Source organism: Perna viridis, chromosome 10 (assembly GCF_037379345.1).
Source record: "Perna viridis isolate PV_CMFRI_1.1 ecotype Kerala chromosome 10, ASM3737934v1, whole genome shotgun sequence".
In the NCBI taxonomy this organism is placed as follows: domain Eukaryota; kingdom Metazoa; phylum Mollusca; class Bivalvia; order Mytilida; family Mytilidae; genus Perna; species Perna viridis.
The window spans coordinates 4,105,920-4,121,533 of NC_142454.1; the positions used below are offsets into that span (position 1 = coordinate 4,105,920).

The window sequence follows — 15,614 nt, forward strand, 5'->3', positions numbered from 1 at the left end:
ACTTGTGTATTTTTCCTGATTTTTTTTTTTTTTTTGGGGGGGGGGATCAAACACAAAGCGTAATACATTTTTATTAAACGTACCCTCACTCAAAATTATTTCAATTAATGGTCGATGCTTTATCTTAATTTGATGCAGTTTTTGTTGATAATTTAATGTTTACTAATAATATTCCTAACCTAAATTGAAAATAGTAACTTTTAAGGTCATTAGCAACGGCAATAAAAAAAACAGGATTCACTTTTCCGCCTCAACTAAACGAGAGCGCGATTTCTATTGCACTCGTCGCGATAGGTTTCCGTCAGGTATAATATCTTACTGAAGAAGTTTACTATTTAATCTGTCTTGTAAACTGTAAGTGTATGTTTAAACGGCAGATAACAGAAAATCGACAAGAACGAATATTGCCGCAATCATCAAGTATCACACCGTAACAAATTTACAACATTGTAACACATTTACTACATTGTAACACATTTATTACATTGAAACACATTTATTATATATATCAAAACTAATACACATTGCAAACCATGTTACAGTTATTATTACAGTTACCAGGTTAATGTAATAAAAAGTTCTTGATATATTCGCCTGTACTTATCATGTAATATTGCTGAATAAACACTGTTTACACTAAAACTTAGTCTTGCATTTATTGCACCGTCCAACAGGTTACATTTGGTACAATATCACTGTTCTTCTGGCCAAAGATTTATTACAGTCCGCAAGCTAAAACGAAAAATGGAAAAGTAAATAAAAAATTGTCTAATTCTTTTTTTTTTAATTCAGGACTATTCAGGTTGCAAACGGTATTAAGAGTTGTACCTTCTGTACACTTCATGTCTTCATAACACACGCCCGCGCCTTTGTTGAAGATAACAAACGGTCATATCTCCCACAAAAGCTTTAACATCTATAATATTTTAACCATACACGTGGGGGTAAAGTTCACATTTTATCGTTGCTCAACACTAATATTATCAAAATGATGAAGTTTGGTCTTCATTAACTGGGTACATGTACAATGTACCTAATACTCATGCATAAAAGTAACTAACTGCAATCCCATATGTAATATATCAACGTTAAACAAAACAAAATGGAAATATCCATTCAATAATTAAAAAAGTCAATATTTCATCTTAAACAATGAATACCTTTTAGATTGTCTCATTAAATCAAAAGCATCGTTTACGTTGTCGAGTCCCATTCTATGAGTTATAAATTCATCCAGTTTTAAATCATTTTTGTTGTAACTTTCTATTAAGGTTGGTACGTCCTTTTTACCACGCCAATCTGTAGAATCGAGTAAAAATATATATTTAGACAATTCTTAAATGTGATTTATTCAATTTTAGTTCTAAGCTGTTTTCTAATTTCTCTATTAATTCTAAAGTCTGGGCAAAGTCAAACCAAGACAACCAGGCCTCGAACGGTAATAAAAAAGAACACCAATACAAAAAAAACATAATCCTGAGATAACAAATAGACAAACACAACAAAAAAAAACATGAAATATAACAAAAATACCATGTACAAACAAAAAAGGTAAATAAACAATCGGGTCACTTAAGACTGGTAGCATGGTCCTTACCCTACCATGCAGTACCCTTTATACAATGGTGGCCGCCTATTTCATGCAATATCGTCTTATTGAACACTTCAATGAGATATTTACCGAGGCTTACGTCCATAATTCTTTTATTATGCAAATCTGAAATCTGATTGAAAAAAGCAGGGATTTTCATAAGGAATCCAATAACAAAATCAAAATCGGAGCAAAAATAAACAAGAAGCTCACAGGAGACTGAATCTTTCACCTGGTTAATCCTTTGCCATTTAAGGGCAATTACTCTTAACAAGTTGTCCAACAATTTTGACTTGATGAAGACTTTGGTAGGACTTATCATAAGGATCATTTCATCAATTGAAAGATATTGGCTAAACCTAACACTTTTGGAGATATATGCAATGGTGGCCATGTTTTTTAACCGATCAAAAATCCAAACGTCATTTTATGCAGGATACTCTAAGAAACAATCATCTGAAGTTTCATCTGAATCCATTCAGTAGTTTCAGAGGAGAAGATGTTTGAAGAAATTGTTGACGACGACGACGACGGACGCCAAGTGATGGCAATAGAAAAAAGTTGATGTTTGGGGCATAGCCCAATGTCGTACCCTTTGAAGCATAAGTCTGTCGACGACGACAACATGGTGATACCTTTATACGACGGAAAAATGTTTCTGCAGTGATATAAAAACAACCGTCGAGTTAATTTCATTTACGTATATGTAAGGGTAAATTATTTGGAAATTTTATTACATCCATGGCATTTTGTAACTAGAAACAATGCCATGCTTACCTCCATAAACTGAGCCGGTTATAGTTTTGCCGAGTGATAACATTAGTGGTTGGGTACTAAGTTCAGCATCAGTTGGAGCAATACCCAGAATAATAGTTTTGCCCCATCCTACTCTTGTCGAGTCAAAAGCCGTTTTCTGTAATAGCATTGTAAAGATAGACCTACATGTACTTTGTGCTTGAACACCTAGTATATGAAAATATTACGTAATGTCATTTTGTTATGTGAGCAAAACCAACATGTCAAAACTGTTTATCATTAGTCTATGCAATTCATTTTAAAGCAACTAGAAATTTATCATCAATTTAATTTAAACCGTTATTCGTTTAAGACTTATAATAAGAATATGCATTGTGAAGTACAAATGCTGACATTTTTCATCCCGACGGAGTTGTGTTGTCTCTTTGACATATTCGCCATGTCCATTCTCGTTATGTAAGCATTGTTATTGTATTTAAATGCAAATGTAAGTCACCACTTTATGGAACAAATATTTTAATAGCTCTCTTTGATCAATTTATACTAAATGGTCAGACAATATCATATCGTAAAATGCGCAATACTCACCATGGCCTGTATATTTCCAATACATTCAAAAGCATAATCGAGTCCACCGCCAGTCATTCCTATCAACACCTCATGCAAAGGTTTTTCGTGGTCTTTTGGGTTAATTCCTTCTGTTAAACCAAACTTTTTACCTAAAGTGGAACCATTTATAATCTATAAGTGATAAATAAATAAGAACGAAAATGAAACCTAGAAATAACAGAAATAAGAATAAATTGAGAAATAAATCCAAACGTTGCGTCAATTGAAATGCAACGGAATAGAATAGTTACGCATATACAATGTATAATCCCATCATCCGCAGTAAGCAGTTCATGAGAAGATGCGCTGACATGAAACGACTGGACAGACGTACGGACGGACGAACAGACGGGAATATAACAATTATGAATCGCTTTACTTCTACCAAACTTTTATTTAATATACGTTTGTTTTCATTCCAATTTGTTCAATGGGCTGTTAATATGCATGTATTCTAAAGTAGTTCAATATTCTGATACTATACGAACCTAGTTCAAATTTGTCTGGATTCAAGTCTATTCCAATAATTTTTGACGCTCCGGCCTTCTTACAGCCCATAACCACAGAAAGACCTATGGGACCCAGTCCCCAAACTGCACAAGTTGAACCGGCCTCGACCTAGTTTAAGAATTCTTGCTTCAATGTTACGTATGCACTCTAACAAATTAGTCAACAACATACAATCATATATTATCATGCTAAATACTTTTGAAAAATTGACATAATAGTTTTCAGTCCTACTCTTTTACTTAAAGCTTTTAATTAATCCTCATGATTTACTTAGTTCATTTCACGTATATCAGCACTAATGCACAACAAATTTATAAAAAGAAAAGCAAGCAGTCCATATGTTTAATTGAACTGATGTTACCTTTGCTGTGTTTAAGGCAGCCCCGTAACCTGTAGCTATACCGCATGCCAGAAGGCATACTTTGTCTAACGGCGCAGTTTGGACAATCTGGTGATATAAACAAAACAATGCACTGTGTATACACAAACATATTAAAAACAGCTAGGTTAACTGCATTAAAAGATTTGACTAAAAAGCATAGTTTATACTCCAACACCCAGCACGAACGTCACTAAACTTCATATGTCTGACTAGTAAATTGCAGATCGTTGAACAAAGCATAGCAACATTTCTAGTTTACCACTAATTACGTCACCTTATTCGCGGATGGGAAATCAAGGGAACCATGATTCGATCCATAAGCAAAATAATTTAATTCAAGAGACAGTAAAAACTGACTGCATACACAACAAAGAACATGACAAAACAGAAAATAACACCTACAAATAAACAAAAGTAAATGAGAGACCCGGATTCCGAACTCTTGAAACAACACCAGAGTTGCTAATAAAATGCTAAAAAAAAATAATAAGAGGAAAGAAAAACTATGACCCGGTGAACAAATCGGTTCTCATGGTCAATCAGGATACGCCATAACGATCCACGACTTCATGATGACGACCATGTTCATTTTTAATTTTGTAGGTGACTTTAATCTTGTAGCAACATAACCCTGTTGTAAGAAGGCCTAGTTGTAAGAAGTCTACCGCGATACAAAAAGTTTGCGTAGGTACAGCAAGCTCTGGCATAACGTATGAGTTATGATATGAAAGTGCCGAAGAGATGTTGTCACAGATAAATTTAAAGTAAATCTGACGATACGGAAAACGAAAAGTAATTTGGGCTCTACCAAATTTCATTAAGGTTATATTATACAATGGCATGACTATAGTTGCTTGTTTATTATTATAAGTTTAACATTAACTCAAAAAAGATTTTATACATTTTATACACAGTATTTATTAGCTTTCATTTTCAAATAATTAAATATTTCTTTTCTAGGACAATTTTATTTTCGTACAGAAACTTTGGAATATAAATAAAAAAATGATTCTCATACTTCAGAGTAACAGTAGTTACATTGTTCCATGTAGGAAATTGGCAAATTGAAAGATTTTCTGACCCAAATACCGAATATGTCGATCAATGCTGATTTTCTTTACTACAAATGTTTGGTAAAACGGCCAATATTTAGTGTCAGTCTCTGTAAGGATTAGGCAGTCGGTGAAACATGGTATGAATAAACCCATCATTTTGATAGTGTAATTTGACTATTTGTACCAGTGATGCAGAGATCAAATAATGGTCTATTCAAATAGAGAAAGTATTCTTGAGTGATATTACATTGTCAGACCTGGGGAGTTTTGACATGCATGTTTCTGATTTTTCCAATTTTGCCTGATTCCTACAAGCACTTACACTTAACTTGTGAAAGTGGGAAATACATGCGCATTTCCTATGCTATGTTGGTATGATGGCTTTTTTTCAAAGATGATATTTAAAGTTCTTTTTAAGATGAACTGTTTCTAGAGAAGCAGAGGACGCTTACTCTTCCGTTGCACCTGCTCCATGCTCCCAGTTTTGAGTCCGAGTTGCTCATGTCCTTTTGTTTCTTTATACGTAATATTGTGGTTATTTCATGCTCTTTTTTGTGTGTGTCTGTTTTCCCTGGATTGTGATCTTTTGATTTTCGCTAGAATCTTGGTTCCCTTGATTACACGTTAACGTAATGTCGATTTAACGTTAATATATGCACTTACTTAAAAATCCTTATTACTCGGGGTGGGGGGGGGGGTTGTTAAGTTGCAACTTTCAATTGCAGGCCAGACAAAATTTTTAAAAAAAATTTAAAAAAAGAACAATTCTGACCAGAAAAACCCAAGTAACAGACAAATTGATGGACATATTTATACACTAGTATTTCATGAATGGGCATATTCACCTTACAAACCGACATTTCCGGAAGAACTACGTATTGACTAAATGTTCCGCATGTTAAAAACTTTGAGAGCTGTTGTCCATTACACGTGAATCTGGTGCTTCCATCATTATGCATGCCCATTTGATATGCTGGTCTGGAAACAAAATACAAAATAGTTTTTGGCCCTTTATTGCTAACCGTCTGATCAGTAAATGATTTACTAGATTCAATATAGAATGATTAGTAAGTTGGGATCTGGGTGTTAATATTCTTGGCCTCTAATATATAATCCATTTTTTTTTGTGTGTGCAGATTCCCAATAGACAAATTAAGAATATCGGTCCTACTCATGTTGAGACAGAATACCTTAGTGTAAATATTAAGAGATAATTCAATGTCTTGAACAATTTGACTAAATACTGTTTTATATATGATAACTTGTTTTACCATATTGATTGATTGCTTGATTGTGGTTTAACGTCTTTGGCAGATATTCCGTCCATCTCAAGATGCAAACGATTGACTCATCGAACAGACCCTGGTATGTACAAATCGACACCCTGACTCGATTTTTTTATTGTGCTAGTTAAAAGATGCAACAGCAATAGTATACATTTATTAAGAAAAACAATGAAACCTGTCTCGAACTCCTTTTAGACTGTATGATTTGTTCAGTGTAAACGGGTGTTCATTTTACATAGCTAGGTTCAAAATATATTTTAAAACTGACATAATGGAATTTTAGATGTGTCTGGTTTAAACAGATTTCCAGATTATGGAATGTTTTATTTAGATAGATTCCATTATACATATAATGCATGCGATGATATATCGAACACATGGAGATATAAGACATCATTTTGCTGTTATCTGTTTATGGTAGTATATGGAATGTGAAAGAAAAATAAATACTACCATACCCCTTAATAAAATGAAATATACATACCCAAGAAAACAATCACAGACATTGGTTTTACCACTTTTACATGCGACACATTTATCACACTGAGGAATATACATCGGTATGACGTGGTCTCCTATGTAAAGATATAGATCTCAGATAACTACCTCACAGATTCTGTAATGATGCTTTCTATATGATAGGTGATATAAGATTCAGGATAGGTACAGAAATTAAAAAGGGTATTCAAATCCAGAAGTTAATAAAGGGAGTTCCGACCCAGAAGTTAATAAACGGTGTTCCAATCCAGAAGTTAAAAAAGGGGGTTCCGATCCAGAAGTTAATAAAGGGGGTTCCGATCCGTGGAGATAAGGGAGAATCGAAGCATCATAAACATTTCAAGCATTATCGATGTCCCTTCGGAGAGTACATTTACCAGGATAATGCCCTAAAAATTAGCAACTACTATAGATAATACATCAGGAAGGTAGCAAAATTCAAAGTGGTTTTATGTGCTTGACATTGGGCATTCAAAATCTGGAAATATATGTAAAACTAATATTTTTAAATGATGTACATCAGTGTCTATGCTTAATGCAAACCTGTAATAGAACGAAGTTGAATTTACTGATATATCTAAAAAAATCTTGTCGCTTTTTCTAGAAATCTTGATGGTTTTTGTCGCTTCCTGACACTTCTAGTCGTTAACCAGTGAGACCGGTATACCGTAGTGTTCGTAAGTTTCGGACAAAGGCTTACTCTTATGGCATGTCGGAAACGAAAAAAAAAGCATCTGAATTTAAAAAAAAAAACATTGAAGACCATATAATAAACGCTTTTTAGTAGAGAAGATACGAAAATACCGAACTTTGTATGGGAAGCCCCGAAAGACGTGACTACCTGTCAGACTTAAATCAGGCCGTCAGTGCTTCCAAGCTATGACTTTATTTCGCATTCAATACCGTTATGAGGACTACATCCTCTTAAATTTTTGTTATGTGCCAGTATAAAATTAACGTAAGTTCATAATAAGTGAATATGATCAGTGTTGCAGTGTTGTATCAAGGCCATAAACGTTTTTTTTTTTCTACAGAGGCCACGGTTATGACCAGCAAATATAGATAATGAAAGCATAGCCCCTCCAGTGAACGAAATTCAATATTAAAATATGATTACCAGCTTTAAACTGTGTAACTCCTTCACCAACACTTTCTACGACACCAGCCCCCTCATGTCCTAGAACTATAGGAAACCTACATTTGGCAGTTCCATTCATCATGCTAAGGTCACTGTGACATACACCCGTATACAGAATCTATAATTAAACGTAGAGATAAAGATTGATTAAATCAAACTGTTAAAATGAATACCACATCAATCTGATAATGAGCTATAGTCTTGAACCAAGGAAAGAGGACACCAGCACATATAAAGATGTCCCCCCAAACATTCCCATCGTCACAGGATGTCTCAAAATCAGTTTCTTCGGCTCCATGATTTTTTTTTCAAATTCCTATTTTTTTTTCTTTAGTTTTCGACGGGCGGTCATCTTGAAATAGCGACCATTTTTTTAATTTCAATACGGCTGTTCGGAAGCCTCTGTTATGACCTATTTTTGAACCAAATATCAAGTCTCTACCATTTTTTTCCTATATTTATGATTTTTTTTCTTTAAAAGAGTAATCAAGGGAACCAAGGTTACAGCAGAAATCAAAAGAATGCAATCCAGGGACAAAGACCAGACATGGAAAACAGACATACACAGCAAAGAACACAAAGTAACTAAAATAATACGCACAAAGCAACAAGTCCGGGGTAAACGAAACAGTAAAGGAAAACTACGGTGGCCATGTTTGAAAATACCAAAAACCAAAATATTACTACGTTTCGTTTGAGGAACATAATTACTGAACCGACAAACTCTAGGTAATAGCAAAAATGAAAGTCCGTATAAGTAATGGCAATATTCAGGTAAAACCGTAAAGTTGGAGACTACCAGAATGATCCTGACTTGGAACAGACCTTTTCGGTGGCACAAGATTTATAGGACGCTAAACCTCCTCTCGCTTCCATTACATTTAACTATTTTTGGTATAATTTATTGCAATATGAACGGACAGAATAAAATTGACACCGATCAAAATCTGTAAAATCAGTTACTTTAGTCAAAATAGGACATAAGATATGGACAATAAATAATTGAAATTAAAAGGATCTAAATACAATTAAAATACAGGTAAAACAAAGAAGACACCAACTTCAAAATAAGTCTTGAACTTTGTAGGGAAGACACGTCAAGTTCAAATTAATTAAATAAAATTATTGACATTTAGAAAATCCATCAACTATAATCTCTTTCTCAGAAACGAATATTACCCAATTAATTCTAGATTAAATAGGAAATAAAACGTAGAAAGGTGGGGTATGAGACGTAATTTTTTAACGTTGGTCTAAGAGCCTGCACGTCTCCGGTAACAGTGATGCATTAAGTAGTCAGAGTAGTGGTTTCTTGCTTTGGCATATCTTATAATAGCTGATAAATATAAACACTACACGTATATGCAGGGGAAGGTGGTATATTACTGCACTAGAAATTTATAATCGTCTCGTTCGTCAAATGAATTCGAGAAGAAGGTTAAAAAAATGACGTGGAGAAAGACAAAGTAAGGTTTACTCTGCTGAAACATCGTGTCGATTATTTCCAATTGACAATTCCACAGGCCAAATATATAAATAAAATAAATTGAATAAATGAACTCGTATCGCCACTTTTCGTCTTAAAATGTCATATATAATTTATTACAGCACGTGTTTCGTCTACTGACAATATTTATTTATATGAACAACTGAATGACCTAGCTACATTATGCTAAATATTTAAGATATTTAGGTACATGTATGTGTAAATGTGTATTTACCTTGATTCTGACTTCTCCCGCTTGAGGAGGTGCAACTTCGATCGTTTCGATCGAAATTGGTTTGTCCACTTCCCATGATACACCAGCTTTGCACTGAATGGGCTAAAGTGGTAAAACAAGACATTATATAAGTAATTTTATATAAAGTAACTTTTGATATCTCATATATTGAATGACATGTTATTATAATAACGATGTTATATAATCTGCACTTTCCAGTCTGGTTCGCTCTTCTTTGTATTTTCCTAATCGTCTTTAACTGCTGGTCGTGTTGCATGTGTTACCTTTTAAAATCGATTACAAATAATATTAAGTTAATTATATATGATAAATCAGATACTTTTACCGGGCATTCTCTTCGGGTCAAAGCGAATTATTATATCAGTTTTGTTTAATCAGTGCACTGTCATTATACTGAAAAAAAAATTAAACAAATCAGAAAAATAGCATACGTTTAGATTTGAAGCGACCATATCTTGCAAATGTCTCCAAATTGAAGTATGTGGGGTCATAAAGGTTAACACATTTTGATTAATTGGATATATCTCTGTATACAAATGATACAAATCAATACAATTTAAAAGGAACAAATCGGTTTCAAAAGAACAACAGGCCGTATGTTCACAGTGTTGGGGTTTGATATAGCATAGTATGGAACGCCGTAACTGTCTTCTCGGGTCAATTACATTTATATGTGGTGCTGTTTTCTTTATATTCGGTACTTTCTTATTTATATATGGTTGTATTATCTTTATATGTAGTGATTTTATCTTTATATGCGGTGGCTTTATCTTAATATGCAGTCAATTGACCTTTATATGCGGTGGATTTATCTTTATGTGCGGTGGTTTCATCTTTATATGCGGTGGGTTCATCTTTATATGCGGTAGTTTTATTCATATATGCGGTGTATTTTTCTACATCTGCACTATTCTTTATATGATGTTTATACATCTTTATATGCTGTTCAATCTTCATTATATGCTGTAAAAAGCTTTGATTACCTCATTGCAAGGCTTACATATTCGGAACTTTGAAACATGATCAATTTTGCACAGCACAATGTAAAAAGAATGGAGGAAATACGGCAAGAATTAGGCTTCTTCGAGAATCTTGTAGAATCATTTTAAAGGAAAAAATAGCACCCGACATTATTGGATTTTTATCTATTTTTGAAATGGAATAGTTAGGCGTAGTGGATATAAATCGGAAACGATGAAATTTCGTCTGAAATATTTGCCTTATGGATGTCTAAAACCAAGTAAAAATGGTGGAAATTTCGAGATTCCAAAAGAATTACTTGAAAAGTTATTAGAAAGCAACTTCACAATAATTATGGACATCAGTAAGACTCTTTCGGTCTCTGAATGTTCTGTGTATAGAAATATGAGGATGTACAAGTTAAGCAAGCATGACTTTGATGACGCTGAAGATGATGCAGTATAGACCTGGTAGTCAAACAAATCATGCATTAAGAAATTCCTTCATAGAGGAGAAGTGATGATAGGTCAGCTTTTGTGGCAGAAAAACACGAAGGCTTGTATTCCGTTAATTTCTCGCAAACCGTTACACAATTTTATTGGTGATAACGTTTTACAATTTCCTGCGCAGATATTAATCGACCTTCTTTTGTCAGACATTAATCTCCAGTCTCCTATTCACTACGTTAAGGACAGACCATTTAACTTGGAAAGGGGGAGGTTTTTTTTTTTGCGTGAAAATTATTTTATTTTATTTTATTTTTTTTCATTTGGCGGAATTAAATTGTAGCTTCATTTGAGGTGATATATCCACATACCAAATATCAGCACGATCATGTAGTTAATCTAAAAAAATTTTTTTCAGGTTTCATAATTCCAACTTAATGACAGCCTACATGACGAAGCTAGATGAAGACAAGCGCGAAGAAGTCGACGACGAGTTTATAACGTGGATGTTGTCATTTGTGGCATATACGCACAAATCACAAGCTAAGACGATGGCGGTTTGTCATTGTAGGAGGCATCGATTAAGAAAATCAAATACTGAAGTGTTCAAAGTCGCTAATCGTGAAATATTCACTGTCACTGATTTTGGCATACTTTCAACATCCGAAATGATACAAATGCGATATGTTCTAAAATCGGGTCAATTCTGCTAAAATCTTGGTTCCCTTAATATAATTGCGAACTTTTTCGTAACCGTTATGACCCGAATGGCTATGTATAGATATCGGTGTCCTGAAAATATATATGACCTTTTTATAATCAGTTGTAACGAACGGCTGTGTTTGAATCGGAAACCGGGTAATATTACATAAACTCAACGCTAACTTATCATTACCTTTTAATATAAACTTCCTGTTCTAATACAAGCTAAAAATATAGACATGTGTATGATATTTAAAAAACAAGTACTATCATTAAAAAAAAGATAGCCGACGCAGTAAAATTTGTTCTTTTTACTTATAATTTTCATCAGGAAATAACGCACGGCACGCAATTTCAATTTCCTTTTATCGAACCCCACTAAGTTATCAGTATTTGGCCAAACGGGAAAAAGAACTGCAATCAGGTGACTTGCGTTTCCATAGAAGAGTGTCCTTAAGGTCAAAGGGTAAAAAGCGATGCTATACCGAAAAAAGGTACGTTGTAGCGATCTTTGAGTCGCCTATGATATTGACCAGTGAAACAGATTATGAACCCGATTAAGCAGCTGGCAATGAATATTCATAGATATCGGGGCGTGCTAATGTTTATGACCTATATAGTCTTGTAACGAGCCTCACTGCCTGAATCGGAAACGGTAAAGTTCAAAGCTTACCGTTATTATGCGTTTTTTGTCCATCAGCCCTCGGATTTTTACCATTATACTCTGCTACTTTAAGATTTTCCATTCCTTTGTCCGATTTAACTCTCAAAGGAAGACCAAACTCTTGCACACCTTTCTCGATGCTAACCCCCCCCCTCCACCCCCCGTATTGTTTCTGAAGAACGACTGAGAGGTAGACGATGTGCTAAAAAATTTGGATACTAGTAAAGCATTAGGTCCTGATCTGATAAATCCCCGCTTGTTAATATATGTAGAAGCAGCTTCGGTATTAAAGTTTCCATTATGTAAAATTTTTAACTGGTCACTCTCATCCTCTGAATGGAAGAAAGCAAATGTAACGCCCATTTTTTAAGAATAATCACCCAAGTGAAGTGAAAAATTATAGACCAATTTAATTATTATATATTCTTTCTAAATGCTTTTAAAGATGTGTCTATAAACACGTCCACATTGTTTTGTTGAAAAACAAGAATACTCCAAGTCAGTACTATGCGTTTACAAAGGGTGATTCATGTGTAAATCAATAAGTTTTTCGAATGATATTGGTCGCTTATAGTAGGATTAATATTCTAAGAAAAATGCGTTTCATTCTTGATAGAATCACCTTAGAGAAAATGTATTTTTCTTTTATACGGCCAATTTTAGAATGTGGTGACGTTATTTGGAACAACTCGACAATGTCCTTAGTTAACAAGCTAGAAAGTGTTCAGATATAAGCCATGCGAATTGTGACGGGAGAGACCAAATTAACATCTATCAATAAACTTTGTAAGGAAACGGGATGGGAAAAACATTCGGACAGAAGGGAAAACATAGACTCATATCATTACATAAAATTATCATCAAGGAAACTCCAGAGTATTTGCAACCGTTAATTCCAAACTCGGCTGATTCATTTTTGCGCGGGTATTATACTAGACAATCACAAAATATTTCAGAAATTCGCACAAGAACTAACTTCTACTCTGAATACTTTTTGCCTGCAAGAGTCAAACTGTGGAACAAACTTTCTCATAATACCTGGAGTTCTAGCTCCACTAACATTTTTTGATATTTGGTATATGAGTATATCACCTCAAATGAGGGTACAATTAAATTTCGCCAAATAAAAAAAAATTAAAAGAATTTTAAAAAGAAAAAAAGCCCCCTCTCCCTTTTCAAGTTAAATGGTCTGTCCTTAACGTAGTGAATAGGTGATTGGAGATAAACGTCTGGCAAAAGAAATTTAATTAATATCGCGCATGAAATTCTAAAACGTTAGCATCAATGTAATTGTGTAACGGTTTGCGCGAAATTGACGGAATAAAAAAAGCCTTTGTGTTTTTTTCTGCCGTAAAAGCTGACCTATCATCACTACTCCACTTTGCGGTAACTCCTCCATGCATGATTTGTTTGACTACCTGGTCAAGTGTATCATCTGCAACGCCATCATAGTCATGCTTGCTTTACTCGTACATCTTCATTTTTCTATACACAATATTTTCAGAAACCGGAAGAATCTTGCTGATTTTCATAATTGTAAAGTTGCTTTCTTATAAGTTTTTAAGTAATTCTTTCGGAATTTCGAAATTTCAACCACTTTTACTTGGTTTTCGACTTCCTTAAGGCTAAAATTACAGACGTACTTTCATCATTTCCGATCTATATCCACTACGCCTAACTGTTCCATTTCAGAAATAGATAGAAATCCAATTATGTCGGGTGCTATTTGTCCCCCTTAAAATGATTCTACAAGATTCTTGAAGCCTAATTCTTGCCATATTTCCTCAATTCTTTTCACATTGTGTTGAGCAAAATAGATCACGTTTCAAAGTTCCGAACATTTAAGATTGATTGATTGTTGGGGTTTAACGCCCGAGCAGCAATATTTCAGGTATATTCAGGTGATGAACATGAAATGGATGATGAAATGAAAAAAAGGGATGGGACACAAGGATAATTGGGTCGTCAAATTTTGATTGTCACAAGATAAAAGGGAGGGATGGGTAGGGTTGGGCAATTTAGCCTCATGTGGTGGAGAGCAAAGATTCCTACTCCCATCGAATACCAAAGCAGGGTTCTTCAAATTGCGAGTAACGTGGCATCTTTCCCAACACGGTGCACCACTATGGTTTGCGATCAGGTTTTTTGTATTATAGCCTGACAACCCCAGTATGTAGCACACCAGGAGTACCCCATTCCACCACCTGGGGCACACATCCCAGTTGCTCTGTGGGCAGAGCGCCATAGCCCCCGGCTAGTGTTCTGAGCACTATTTAGTCGCCTTTCACGACAAGCTTAGCGCTGCTGCAGGCCTATTCTATAAATGTTTCATGTTATCTTACTTAAATTTATAATATGATTGTATGCCCATTCGTGCCCATAATTGGCATTATAAAGAACTTTGAACCTTGCTCGAAGAGAACAGTTGCACCATAAATATGAGAATATTGTTAAACCAAATTGGGAACGACAATTATTAAAAATAGACATACACTATATACTATGTATACACAAGACCATGTTAAATGAGACTTAGTCAACATTAGAACGAGATAGATATTTAATTTACTATTCGCCCCAAAATGAATATAACAATGTATTATTTTGTTCAGAAATTTTAAGTTTTGTAGTTTTAAGCTTACCTTGCAAAATTTTACCAATAGATACAAATTAAATCGTTTTGCATACCTGTCCCGTAGAATCTACCATTTTCAGGGCGGTTACTGTGTGATCCTTGTCAATGTATTTATAGAAATGAAAATGAATTGTGTACATCTAGTATGTACCCTACGGAAGCGTATTTGGGTCATCCTTTATTGTATTTTTTTTCAAATTGTCGACATTAATCTTGTAATTATCAACTTTAATATTTGAATTTCCAAATTTAATCTTTTAAATATCAACTTTAATCTTGGAATTATCAACATCAATATCGGAATTATCAATGAGCGTCGGACAAATGAGTGTCGGATTTATGAGTGTCGGACTATCTATGTTATCCATAATGTCATCAAACCAGAACAAAATTCAAACTCGTCATGATAAAACTATATATCACTTCAATATCTTCACGACGAAAACAGGCGCAAAAAAAAATTGCCGGCAATCATACTTCGTTTCCTTTTTAAAATAGATGTACCCAATGGCATGCTGATTTTAATATGTTTTAAGTTATCAATATTTTTAAGGGCGATTTATTTTTTTTCCTATTCTTCCTATTTTTAGGTCAAGGACAACCCCCTCCTCCGGTCAATTGTACCTCACCTTACAATCCT

The 15,614-nt window shown here is 34.3% G+C and overlaps 1 protein-coding gene across 1 annotated transcript; it reads right to left on the reverse strand.

Moving 5' to 3' along the window:
• Positions 1-480: 480 nt before the first annotated feature.
• Positions 481-15,180, reverse strand: LOC148604201 (alcohol dehydrogenase class-3 chain L-like). Its single transcript, XM_088549234.1, has 11 exons — positions 15,028-15,180; positions 9,547-9,648; positions 7,805-7,943; positions 6,674-6,764; positions 5,749-5,881; positions 3,828-3,914; positions 3,445-3,574; positions 2,936-3,066; positions 2,369-2,504; positions 1,161-1,299; positions 481-732 (listed from the first exon to the last, which is right to left on the reverse strand). The coding sequence occupies exons 1-11, from the start codon at positions 15,112-15,114 to the stop codon at positions 693-695; spliced, it is 1,215 nt and encodes a 404-aa protein (XP_088405360.1). The 5' UTR covers positions 15,115-15,180; the 3' UTR covers positions 481-692.
• Positions 15,181-15,614: the final 434 nt, after the last annotated feature.

Coding starts and splice junctions, on each gene's coding strand:
- LOC148604201 (XM_088549234.1), bottom strand. CDS start 15,114: ATGTACACAATTCATTTTCATTTCTATAAATACATTGACAAGGATCAC. Junction 3,915..5,748: donor CGGAAATGTCGGTTTGTAAG/GTGAATATGCCC, acceptor TTATATCACCAG/ATTGTCCAAACTGCGCCGTT. Junction 733..1,160: donor TTAATGAGACAATCTAAAAG/GTATTCATTGTT, acceptor TTTTCGTTTTAG/CTTGCGGACTGTAATAAATC.